Source organism: Stegodyphus dumicola, chromosome 2 (assembly GCF_044657685.1).
Source record: "Stegodyphus dumicola isolate Sdum_Otavi_A_Nest chromosome 2, ASM4465768v1".
Taxonomy (NCBI): Eukaryota; Metazoa; Arthropoda; class Arachnida; order Araneae; family Eresidae; genus Stegodyphus; species Stegodyphus dumicola.
The window spans coordinates 163,434,719-163,449,180 of NC_140769.1; the positions used below are offsets into that span (position 1 = coordinate 163,434,719).

The 14,462-nt window shown below is 32.3% G+C and overlaps 1 protein-coding gene across 1 annotated transcript in view; it reads right to left on the reverse strand.

The window, feature by feature from the left end:
• Window positions 1-14,462, reverse strand: part of LOC118199333 (WD repeat-containing protein 11-like) — a 153,600-nt gene that overhangs the window by 20,793 nt on the left and 118,345 nt on the right. Inside the window, exon 23 of the mRNA XM_035371166.2 lies at window positions 2,946-3,138. Coding sequence (XP_035227057.1) covers window positions 2,946-3,138 — 193 coding nt within the window. The remainder of the gene's footprint in view (window positions 1-2,945; window positions 3,139-14,462) is intronic.

Genomic DNA, 14,462 nt, shown 5'->3' on the forward strand with positions numbered 1-14,462 from the left:
AAGACTTCATACATAGTATTGTGTACTTAATCCATCTATGCACACACATATAAGATAGGAGGAATTGATTTTCTAGATGTGTTTGTATGACTGCTTTGTTCATATTACATATAAGTATTAAACTCCCTATACAAAGGCTTTTTGCACATTTTCTAGATAATTTTCATTGTAATTACAAAAATATTTTGCCTAAAATTTTTATGTTTTAAATGTTCCATTTGATAACCCTTATTCTTCACTATCTTTATACACTGTAATTTCCAAGACAATAAAAATAAAGCCTTTTATAGTATCAGAAGAAGTATTTTATCCCATTATTCTCAAACAGGAGGAGAGGGAGGTTGTGGATCGACATTTGGATAACTCACCTTTTAAAAGTCCAAAAATGCACCTCCTGATCGGTAATAGATCAGAAGATTTAGTAGGGATATGAGTGAAGGGTATGGCCTTGATACCCATTTCTTGTTCCATTTTTCCAGGAAATTAACAGTAGATTTTGACGTGTTGCTTCTTGCTTTGTCTTGATCAGTTCTACAGATCAATCACACTGTGTTTAAAGGGAATGTATTTCATATTTCAAAACTGGGCATAAAATATGTTTCTGATAATATGTCGAGTTGATCTTAACATTTTTCTCCACTCCCTTTATTATATTTCTTTTTTTTTTCTTTCTCTTTATATATATATATATATATTGTTTCACAAGACTATAGTAAAGTTAAATTAAATTTTAATAATTCTCTTGCACCATTGCTGCAAGGAATGAAATTTGAATTATATAAGAAATATTTTCTATTTGTATAAAGCTAATATAAATTTTAATTTAATTAAGAAATTTTAATTGCAAAAATAAAAAATTAATTATTGCTGCAAGCTAATTTACAATATCATTTAAATTCTAAGAGCTAATTCTATTATTCTACAGAACTAATTCTATTATATATATATATATATATATATATATATATTTGTTTGTTTGCTTGTTTGTTATATGAAAAACCAGCAACAATCATACTTTCTTTAGATTTGTTGAACCATGTGTTAAGATTTTCTTCTTCTCTTTGATGATAATAAATGAATCTCTTTTTATTGCAGACCCAAGATTTGTCTATTGTGACAACATTTTTGTCCGGATAAATGTTTTTCATGAAGAATTCTTCAGCACATTCTGCACTCGGCAGTGTCATAGAGAAAGATGATGCACATTATGTTTTTTCGCCTTTTTAAGATTCAAATCAGCATTAACCATTTTTTTACAGTTGACATTGAGCATTTTAACTATTTTGTAATTGCCCTTTGACTTGAAAGATTTTTCTTTTAACATCTAAGACCTTATCTTTGCAACATTCAAAACATTTTGTTTTTTCCTTGGATACGTATTTGGAACAATTTTTCCATTTGAAGCTAAATTTTGACTCTTTTTTTTTTTGTTATTGACGACATTACCTATCATGGCTTTAGATATCGATAAACCATGGCTTTCACAATGTTTTTTAGTACCTAGATACGAATAATTTTTTTCAAAAGGAACACAAATATAGCCTTCCATCCACTGCTTCGTTAAAAGCAACATTTTGCATGGAAAAAAAATGGTGAAGTAACTAAACAAAATATGTGTAAATCTCTAATAAATCAGACTGGATCGCAGTTAAAGTAATAAACAGAGGAGCGTTCTTCCACACAACATTTATTCACGAACACCAAAGACGAACTGATACATATATATAATTGACATCACAGTTTCTTTTTACAAACACTACCGCCATCTATTGGCGATCTATGGATACACAATCCTAAACTTAACACTCCCCCCGCCCCATGCATCCGTAAAGGATGCATCAATTTTACTGAACTTCAAGATTATAAAGTCTTTCAATTGGTCTACTAACAACACCCTTATCCAACTGAATCTCACAAGATCTAATTCTATCATCTCTTCCGTGAAATAATTTCTTAATCCTACCTATCTTCCAGTTACAGCGTTTCACATTATCTTCTCGTACAAATACATCATCATTCATTTTAAACACGGGAGAATTCTTTGGAGTTTTTGAAAACATGAGTGATTCTTTATAAAACCTTTTCCAAAAATGCTCTAATATTAATTGCCTATGCTTCCATCTTTTAATCAACTGAGATCTTGTAGATTCTAGTTTAGATTCATGTGAAGGTAAAACAATCAATCTAGATCCAATTATAAAATGAGATGGTGAAAGAGGATCAGGTTCATTTGGTTCATTGTATACATACATTATAGGTCTAGAATTAATAACAGCTTCAACTTCAACTAAAACAGTATACAGTTCTTCATAATATAAAGAAGCTTTACCTAAGATACGTTTTAAACAAGTTTCTACAGATCTTACCAAACGTTCCCAGAATCCGCCCCACCAAGGATCACCTTCTACAATAAATTTCCATTCAAACCCATTTTTACCAAGGAAATTTAGAACCTTTTCATCTTTACATAATTTATACAAATATTTTAATTCACAATCAGCAGTTTTAAAGGTTTTAGCATTATCAGAATATATAACTCTACAAATACCCCTACGTGCAAAAAATCTACGTAAGGCTTGAATGAAACACTCTGCAGTAACAGATGGTAGTTTATACTTTCAAAAATATAGATGCAGTTAAATAAATTTCCAAGCAGGAAATTTTTTTTTTATAATATAGCAAAGCAAAATCGTCTAAAAAATGTGCAAAGAGCCTCTGTATTCAATATTATTACTATTTCACCATGTATAGAGATAAACAATTTGTTTTTCCACCTACAACTGAAAATCTCTAACAGATATCGGGAACAAATTAAATGAAATTCAGTTGCATATTTATATAAAAGCCAAAAATTTTCATGCCTGTTTACAGATATTTTACTGTAATTTAAAACAATCAATTCAATGTTTTCATTTTAGAGCTAGTAATTATAAATTAAAACACACCTTTGCTAGCCAGATTGCTTCATCCCAACGCCCTGCTCCTTGAAGATAGCGACAACCATCTGAAGCCTTTTCTATTAAACAAAGTAATTGCACACCTTCTGATATGCGTCCACTTGCAATAAGATTTGTTGATACTAATTTAATAATGGATTGTGAAGTTCCTGATGATTGTATTGTTGCTATTAAACATGCTCTGGGAAAAGAAAGTTTTTTAGTAACTTATTCCAAATATACTTTTCATTATATAAATACTTGACTAAGAACTTTTGATAGCATATATATAATAACAGTTTCTGAAAACCTCACAATGCATCATGATGGATTACCAAATTAATGATATAAAAAACATATATTAATAATGTAACCACTTCTAATATTTATGTAAAACCATCAAAATTTGGATGAATTATTAGCCATTTCAGAATTCTATAAAAATCCTTAATATTAACGTTAATAACAAATATTATTCCTTATGGGGGGAATTCAAAAAAGGTACATTTTTAACACAGTAGAAGTACAATTATAGTTTGGTTTGGTTTAGTTGGCAAAACACATAAAGTCTATCTATCTAAGGGAAGGGATCGCTTTATAGAGGACTTTTTGAGGGAAACTGGCTCGTATCCATATTAAACATGGGAAGAACAATAAAAACGCTAATGCGACCCGCTTGTTCATACGTTCAGAGACTTTGCCACCCAGCCACTGGCTGGTGAACTCCAATTAAGTTGACTTTAGAAATCTGGATCACTTCTTATAAAGTGTAATAAATTAAGCTTATGATGAATTTACGCCTGATTTTTCAAATATTTTACTGATTTAAATAACACAAAAAGAAAATTAGGAAAGCACTTATTTTTGAGGAAAATATTAAATTAGGTGTATATGCAAAACATGTCAACTGGCTTACAGTTTTCGGGGAATATAAGATTATATATATATATATATATATTCCCCCCAGTGGGTAGGTACAAGTCATCATAGACATCAGCCACTACTAAGGCCAGAAGTGGTAGTCACTTTGTTATGGAGGCATCTAATAGGTGGGCCAACTTTGCCTCCTATGAAGGGATGGACAGTCACAACCATGCCTTTCCCTGTATTCGAACTGGGGTCCTTTGGTATTGCAGTCGGCTCCTCTAACTATTATACCATCTGGGTGACCAAGTATAATATAGATATATAGTTTTGGGCATATATACATGCAATCTTGTGACCAAAAAAAAATAATAATAATAAGCAAAAAAATGCTAAAAGAAAAGGTATGAATGTAAGAGGGGGAATTAAAGCATACAATTTATATATGAGGTAGAGGTTCATCACCGAATGTAAATGGACAACCAAAGTTAGCATAAAATGCAATCCTGCAGTCACGTGACAACGTCTTAAAAAGGGGCATGCCGTATCTATGCATCAGATCGCAAACAGCAATAGTTTCATGTAATTTGAATAGAGAAAGCATAAGCCAAAGATATTATTTGCACAACAAAATGTGTTGAAGGACTGTCAGGATGTTGCAAATTAGTGCAAGACAATCCACTGTTGTGAGAGAGCTGAATGTGCATTGTAGTGTCAGCAATAGACTGTGGAATCATTACCACAGGGATTAAAACCCCTGTATAAGACATGGATCTGGATACAGGAGGATTGCCACAATGTCAAATGATTGCTTCCTGTTGCTATGTGCAAGACACCATAGATCATTAACAGCATGACAGCTGGTTTTGCATCTCTCTGCTGCTCCAGGACGCCCCATATCCCATCAAACTGTGCCTTGTTGACTGCACGAATGCAGACTGTATGCTGACGACTTATAGTTTGTGTTCCTCTGTCCCCATTGCATGTCAAAACATAATTGAACTGGGCCATGAACAATGCAGGTGGACACCAGAGCAGCAAGGCCACATACTCTTTATGGATAAGTCTCAATTTAACATCCAGAGCGATTCCCAAAGGGCAATGATATGGTGAGACCCAGGGATACGCTATTGGGTGCCAGGCATCCACTAAAGAGATCATTACAAAAGAGGAGGCTTACTTGCATGGGCTGAGTTAACAACAAACAGCCATACTGACCTCTACATGGCTCCTAGTGTTCTGCCACAGCCATCCAATATCATGGCGAAATTCTACACCCTCTTATACATCTTTTTATTACTGCAATGGGTATTGATGCAATATTTATGGATAATAATGCCTACCTGCATTAAGCTCGATTGGTGCAGAGTTATCTGGAGAGTGAAACCATTCCACACCTGCCATGCCTGCTAGATCATCAGATCTGAATTCCATACAGCATGCGTGGAACATGTTGGAACAACAGATATCAGGTCACAGTGCGCCACCAAGCACCATCCATGAGCTCCAACATGCATTACTGGAGGAACAAAGGCTACTGCCACAAAAAGCGATCAACGATACTATTGCCAGCTTGCCTTATCATTATCAAGCATGCATTTCAGTTAGATGCTATCATACTCGTTATTAGTGATATTTCTATTGAACATCTTCTAACACATTTGATCTTTCGTGATTTGATGGTTATAATATGTGTTTTTTTATCCCTTTGCTTTATCGTTTGCTATGTGGTCTAATAATGACACACCAACCTCTCAGATCAATTTCATCCATATCCATTACATAGTTTTTGTTTTATTCTGTATTTTGCCTTTGTTGCTTATTTTTTGAGCAGGAGTGTATTTAATTATTAATTTTCTGTTGATATGTATATATTATATATATGTAATTTAATAAAGAAATATTGATTATATTATCTCCTAATATCAATTTGAGGGAACCCGTAAGTAGGAAGTTTAATTCCGAAAATTGTTTTTTAAAGGAACTTGAATGTAAATCATGAAAAATCTTTTTAAGGGGACTTGAATTTAAATCATGAATAACAAATTTTCAAACTTTGAAAAAGAAGTTAAAAAATTAAGAAAACACATAATTATCGCTATTGTTCGGAAATTAGTTGACTTTTCAAGGGGAACAAACCAACTCCCATTCAATGAACAATAATTAATAAATGCGAAGGTGTTTCGTCTTTTACTCAAATAAGGATGATGATGCCAAAAATGCAAACCAAGGCAAGCCAAAACCGTAGCTCCGCGAAGTGATAGGATTTATAGCCAAACCAGAGTACCAAAGAACTCATTCTGAATGAAGCATTTTTGCTAATACAAAATTCCCTAGAAATTTTGAGTGAAAAGCCACATATACAAAGTGTATAACATATTTCTCTCTCTCTCTCTCTATATATATATACACAGTCAAAAGTCTTTAATCCGGACTCATCGAAACTTTGGCAATTCTGGATTATCGGTTTTTCCGGATTATAGATCATTAGTTTAAATCTGGTAAGATGGCATGCAGAAATAATAAAATTAAAAATATGAAACCTTAATTTATGTAATAAAGAACAATTATGATCTAAAGGTATCAAAATTTACAAAAAAAAGAGCTTTATATTTATTTGTTTACTTTATTAAACATTTCTTTCAACTCACACATGCGTAAAGCATACATTACACATAGTCGAAATTAGAAAATTGCAACCAGAAAACTTTTTGATGTACATTCGTGAAATTTATAATGGCGATGAATTTGATTTAAATCATATCAAAGACGGAGTACATCGAGATGAAATACTACATTTAGTAAGGAATTATAAGCCGAATAAAATAAAAACATCTTCCCTGAAGATATGGATAGTGCTGACAGATCAACTTCCAGTTCATTGCGCGCTACGTCATCCCCCCCCCCTGCAGAGCAGCGTGAAATTGATAAACATATTTCGGAATGATTAGAGAATCAAAGGATATGCCTTCATCCATTTTTTGCAGCAATTCCACTTTTTGTTTGATGGACATCGAAACATGCTTTCACTTTGTAGATCCTTTGGTAGCTCCAGAATCGGAAATTTACTTTGACATAATAGAAAGTTCAAGCTTACTTTTATAAAATTGTTCTAACAGTCTGCAAAAAGTAGTTAATAAAGTAGCTAATGATAAAAAATAAGCCGGATCCAATTAGAAGCTTTGAGGTCCGGATTATGGACGTCTGGATTAAAGACTTTTGACTGTATATATATATATATATTTAATAGAATGCAGGCAGTTGAATCCATAATAAACAGCAAGAATTTTGATGGCTTAACAGATTTTGAAACTCCAATCCACAATGAATAAGAAATTGGCAGTCGAGGTACGTTTAATTCAACTTTTTTTTCAGCAAACATGTTGTGGCCACAAACAAGTTGGCACATTATTTATGCCTCTTCCAAAAGTTTACATTTTTGATAAATTTGCAGTAAGAAAGAAGAAGCATATAGATTGCAGTCCAGCTGGGCCAAAGCATAGAAAGCAAGTGCGTTATGCTCAGGGTGAAATCTGATTTCAGACTGAGTTTTAGTTCACAATGCATTTTGATTGGATAATTAATGCTAATGTAAAATTACTGTTGGCTGTTTTAGTTCCATTTACATCATCAGAATTGTGTATGAGTGATATGACATGGATTAATATCGAAATTATGCAGTGCAGAGAGATTACCGTTTTTAGAATTGTTGGTGTCAGGATTTTTCCTTACATCATCAGACCTTCAATGGCTTTCAGTCACTCTACATTGATATCGACATCGGCAATCGACATCCCATTTCTGAAATTGTTAGCGTCAGGATTTTTCTGTTACATCCACTATGCATATCTTTTTGATTTTGCATTATTATTTAACAGGACAGAAATTCACAACCAACATCATTATAATACTTTATTCTACTCCTCTTTTAAAAAGTGCATGAGTAATAAATATAGTCTGCCACTGTCGTTACATTCTTTATCTCTCGTTTGTTTTTTTAGTTACAAATGCTTTGAATATCTTTTAATATCATGATGCCATCTGGCGGTAGACTGTGGAAATTGCTAACAGAATAGAAACAGAAAATTAATTTAGACTGCTAATTTAATCTTTTACATATTCTTTATTTTTCTTGTAAATAAACAAATTATACACTTTGTTTATATAAATAAAAAATTATTTCTTTGTTAAATTTCACTATCGCAAAAATAAAAACAAGATCGTGTGTTCAGCTTTAAAGTCTATGGGAATAAAATTTCAATGTTTTATTTTAAAAAGGGAGCACATGGTCCTTGTCTCACAAAGATCACCTAAAATCTGCAGAATTACAGAGAAACATAAATTAAATGCATGATGTGAAAACATTCAACTTTTGAAATATGAAAAAGAAAACTGAAAATAAGGTTCTAAACGTCATCCATTATATTTTTCTCTATAATATATACTATATAACACATTTTTCTTTATTATATATACCACACAACATAATCATAATACAGTCAAAAGTCGTTAATCCGGACTCATCGGGACTTTGGCAATTCCGGAGTATCGATTTTTCCGGATTATAGATCATCAGTTTAAATCTCGTAAGATGGCATGCAGAAATTCTAAAATTAAAAATATGAAACCATAATTTATGAAATAAAGAACAATTATGATCTAAAGGGTATCAAAATTTACAAAAAAAAAAGAAAAAGCTTAATATTTATTTGTTTACTTTATTAAACATTTCTTTCAATGTAAGTTGTTTAAGTTGCTTCATTTTATGTGATAATACTTTCTCTTTAATTCTATAAAAAGACATAATTTCTTGTTCAGTTACAAAGTTCTGCTGTTCATGTCCCGTTAATTGCTGTGCCGAGAATACCGACTAACTTGTCAATCGAAATTTTTTCGTTTTCACTAACCTCTCTGTCACATTCTTCATGTCTTTATCCATTTTTTGCAGCAATTCCATTTTTTGTTTGTTGGACATCGAAACATACTTTCGTTTTGTAGGTCCTTTGGAAGTTCCAGCATCGGAAATTCTATTTGACATAATCGAAAGTTCAAGTTTACTTTTATAAAATTTCTCTTACAGTCTGCAAAAAATAATAAGCGGGATCCAATTCGAAGATTAATCAACAACGCAATCATTAACATTAACTGAAATAGATAATTAGATAATTTTAGCTTACACCGTCCATTATACATTAAACGCGCAGGCAAAAACGTATTCTGCACTTGCGCACACGCATATGCGCAGTAGTCAAGGTCTTACGCGCATGCGTAAAACGCCTGTAGGCATGTGCCTACGCGGCGCATGCGCAGAAAGTTTTTAGCTTTAAGGTCCGGATTATAGATCATTCCGGATTATGGGTGTCCGAATTAACGACTTTTGACTGTACAAATACATAATTTAAAGATAACAATTACACTAAGTGTCTGAACAAAAGTTTAAAAAAACATATATTAGACTGATGTTTTATTATTTTTACAAACATAAACAAGTTATCAGACACAAAATCAACCGATCATATCGAATCGACATATTGCCCAAATTTTCGATTTTAATGAATGTGATAGCTGTATCTGATGTAATGATGCAATTATATATATATATATATTTGGCATAAAATTGCTTAACATAATTCTTAAATTGCCCCATTCAGAAATATTCAACCTATTTCTTGTTTTTGGAAGTATGTTATTGACTAAACTTGCTTTCACAGGGTAAGATGAGAAAAAGTCAATAATGTTGCTCCGGTAACAACTTTAATTTTGGGATATTTCTCTAGGATAGCTCTTACATTCTGAAACTTGACATACCCATGCATTTTGAATAAGACTTATCTGTATGATAAAGCTTTACATCAATAAATGATAAATTATCAATTTTATATATTGACAATATTTTTAATTAGTGGGATCTTGATTCAATTGCCAGTGCATATTTGACTATTGATCCTAGACTGACCTACTGATCAACACAGTCCCCCTTAAAATTTCATTGACCTTCAGGGGATCAATACCAACACCGCTGGAAATTTCTGGGCTAGAGCTACTAACTAAAATTCTTACAATGGAATTCCATCACCACTTGGTGCATTTTCCCCCAATTTTTTTAATACTTATTTTTTAATAATAATAATTTTATTTCACATAAAGAAAACAATTATTAATAAAAAATATTTAAAAAAAATAAAATTTTGTATAAAAGCAATTTTTAACACTTTTGAATAAATTTATATACCATTGATCTTTCAAAAAAATGTATTCAAATATAAAGTACAGGTATCAGATATAATAAACAATCAACAGCTTATCAAGTTTTATAAAGAGTTACTTATGAAAGTTGATGGAAATATGCTTTTTTACCTTGAAATTTTTATGAAGAATTATTTGAGAGAGAATTTAAATGCAACAAATCATAATTTTTTTCAGTGTACTCAATGTCAATATAGTATATTTTGAATGTTATGTAATAGTTACAAGAAATACAATAAAATTTAAAGAAAATAATTAAAAAATACCTTTCTATATGAATTTTTTGTAGTATATATTATTTTTATATCAATCTTTTAAAATACTTCCATGAACAAATTTTCTTTCAAAATATAACAGCATTAAAAGTTCTAATAACATTGATAAAAGTGCATATTATGAATAGAAGTTTAAATTGTGAGAAAACATTAATTCAACATACCCAATGACAGTACAACATTGCTTTTTATTAAAAATTTTAGTATCATATTCTCTTTTATATTGTACCTTTATAAATATTGAATAATTTTTTTTCCAAAAATAAAATAGCATTAAAAGTATAATTAAAAACCCATTGAAAAAAAAGACACTGGTGGCAGTGGTATTAAACTGGAGGGTTGCAAGTTAGCAGTTCTGTGTGAGATTACAAGGTTTGCATTGTTCATTACTGAGAACATAATTTAAATACTACAATTGCTGTTCATAATTATATCTTTATTATTCTCACCAAAAAAGCAGTACATATAAGTCATTAATTTATCCCAAATTTCAAGCAGTGAAGTTTGAGAGGACAGTCACATTGTAGGTTTATGATAACTAAAAAAGGTTAAAATAATTAAAATCATAAATTTTTTTCTTACTACAAATACTACTGAAACATCATTTGATTGTGGGGAAGCAACTTGAATGTCTCGATCCAAAGCAAAATATCACTCGCTACAATAATAAACAAATCAAGAGGTGTTTCTTGTGGATAAAAAATGCCACTGAGAGTAAAATTTTCTCACTTATTATTTAAAAAAGTGTGCTGTCTCTTTACAGAAAACATTTTATTTTACAACTCTTGATAGTTATGCAAAATTTGTGTGAAATCAGTGAGACAATAGTCAAGCACCCCCATTGTTAGTTGAAACAGAAATAGGTTGTGTGCATAAAGCAAAAAAAAATTAATTAATTTCACCTTCTAAATATGTTTTGTATTATATTAAAATAAATATGCTTTGGAATATGTTTCATATTACATTAAAATAAGTATATTTTATATTACTTTTTACAGAATTAAACTTTTTACTATGCAATACTTTTTACTTTTTATTTTAACTATACGATCTCTGTTGAAATAAAATGTGATAAATGAAATATATATATATATGTATATTCTTCTCACTAATGATACAATATACAGTCAAAAGTCGTTAATTCGGACACCCATAATTTGGAATGATCTATAATCCGGACCTCAAAACTAAAAACTTTCTGCGCATGCGCCGCGTTGTCACATGCGCATAGGCGTTTACGCGTGCGCGTAAGACCTTTTACGACTGCGCATATGAGTATGCGCAAGTGCAGAATACGTTTTCGCGTGCGCGTTTTATGTATAATGGACGTATAAGCTAAAATTATCTAATTATCTATTTCAGTTAATGTTGATGATTGCGTTGTTCCTTAATTTTCGAATTGGATCCGGCTTATTATTTTTTGCAGACTGTAAGAACAATTTTATAAAAGTAAGCTTAAACTTTCGATTATATCAAATAGAATTTCCGATATATATTTGTTAATATGTAAAGGATCTAAAGCGAAAGTATGTTTTGACATCCGAAATCTGTTTATCAATTTCACACTGCTCGGCGGGGGGAACGTCGCGGTGGTAATGAATTGGAAGTTGATCTGTCAGCACTATCCTTATCTTCAGCGCAGATGTTTTTATTTTATTTGGCTTATAATTCCTTACCAAATGTAGTATTTCATCTTGATATGCTCCGTCTTTGATATGATTTAAAACAAGTTCCTCGTCATTATAATTCGCTTCCGATAGCGAAGAAAGTGACAGAGGTTATTGAAAACGAAAAAATTTCGATTGACAAATTAGTCGGTGTTCTTGACACAGCAATTATAGGACTTGAACAGCGGAACTTTGTAACTGAACAAGAAATTATGTCTGTTTAATAGAATTAAAGGGAAAGTATTATCACATGAAACGTAGCAAAACTTAAACAACTTACATTGAAAGAAATGTTTAATAAAGTAAACAAATAAATATTAAGCTTTTTCTTTTTGCAAATTTTGATACCCTTTAGATCATAATTGTTCTTTATTTCATAAATTACGGTTTCATATTTTTAATTTTAGAATTTCTGCATGCCATCTTACGAGATTTAAACTGATGATCTATAATCCGGAAAAATCGATAATCCGGAATCGTCGAAGTCCTGACAAGTCCGGATTAACAACTTTTGACTGTATGTCTAATAATTTGGCTTACAGAAAAAAGGCAACCCAATAATTTAGATTTTTCAAATATCTGAGGGGGTTGCAGTTTCAGTCAGTCTTAAAATGATTACCCATGAAAAGTATTTTTTACTAATTTATGCAAGAAAGAGGTAGTAGATCTGAGAAAAGGTATTAAATTTTGCAGCGGCAGCGCCAAACAGGCGATACGGACTTAAAAACTGTACAGAAAAGCGCCAATTGGCGAAACAGTAAACCCGTTTGGCAAACCTACAGGCTGACGGACAGTGAAGTTTTTTCCCCGGCAGTCAAGCGGAACTACTTCAACAAATGGGTGCGTCTCTGTTTTCGCCGAGATATGTAATCTTGTGTACTCGCATCTGTACTGTGCTCTGAATTTCTTAAGCCGTTATAATGTACCCGGCAACTGTTACTTTTCCTTATTAAATTTGATTATTAATTGTAACATGTCTATCTTAACTAAGATTTTGGCTTTCCTAGTTAATGTTAGGGATATTTTCGTATGCACGTGTTACTCACACGTACATCATTGGTGACCCTGTCCCTCGCTCCTTCTGTTTCGATCCCTAATGGCTATCTGTCTCAATCTTTGTTTAAAAACTAAAAATATGCCTTATTTTGATGCCAATGCTCTTCCTTATGACTGATAAAGGCTCAATCCTATTTATTTCCTCCTCATTTTATCGTACGGATTACACGTGGTTTATCACACTTAAGGAGGATTTACAGGTATGTGGTCAAATTTTTTAATTATCTGTGATTGGTCTTAATTATGCTTTTGTGATATGTTTTGCTCTAAAATTATAGTTTTAATTTAATTATTGATTGTTTAAAATTGATCTTTGGGTAATATTTGTGCTCACATTTTTATTGAGATGTTGAATGTTTTCATTATTTTATTCTAAATTGATACTGTTTTGATAAGGTATAGTGCAAAACATTAAGTTTACGATTTACGATATATTTATAATTGGCAACCATGCCAGGATCGGAAGGCCAAACCAACGAGGAATCGAATATGGCGGTTCAGGAGCCACAAATCTCACACGTGGCAGTTAAAATTCCCCCTTTATGGAAAAAAAATGTTAAACTTTGGTTTATTCAAGTTGAAAGTAACTTTGCTTTAGCGAAGATTAGTAGCGATAGTACAAAATACAACCACGTGGTTTCTTCGATAGACCCTGAAACTCTTTCCGCAGTATCAGATATTTTATTTAATCCCCCAGCGACGGCTAAATATGATGCCCTTAAAGCTAGGTTAATAGTAGAATTCTCAGATTCGGAAAGCGAGCAAATACGCAGACTTATTTCTGAATTGCATTTAGGGGACGACAAACCATCTCACTTATTGAGAAAAATGAGAGAATTAGGTGGAAACCGTATAACTGACGAATTTTTAAAATCATTATGGCTGCAAAGGTTACCTTCCGAGGTGCATGCCATTTTATCAATAAGTTCGGAATCCTTAGACAATTTAGCAAAAATGGCTGATAAGATAGCTGAAGTGCGCACGCCAACGAACAACAGCGTGTTCGCGGTCCAGGCAGCTTCGGCGAGTTCCCCCAGAAACCCTAACGATTCTGGTGCCCCCCGCGAGGAGCTTAAGGCCTTAAGGAGTGAAATCTCTGCCCTAAGTAAACAAGTCGAGCGACTCTCCCGCGGAAAAACGAGGAATAATTTCCCCCGGGATCAACATAACACAGCACGTAGTTTTTCGCGTGGGCATTCCCGAGAGCGTGTGAACAATTATTGTTATTTTCATTCGCGATTCGGTAATAATGCACGAAAATGTCGAGCACCTTGTTCCTTTTCTCAGAACACTACGGCCCAGGAAAACTAGCAGTAGCGGCTGTCGATCGAAATTCATCGGCAGTCGCGCATTCATGTCGTTTACATGTTTACGATAACAGACTAAATTTAAACTTTTTGATTGATTCGGGCTCGGAT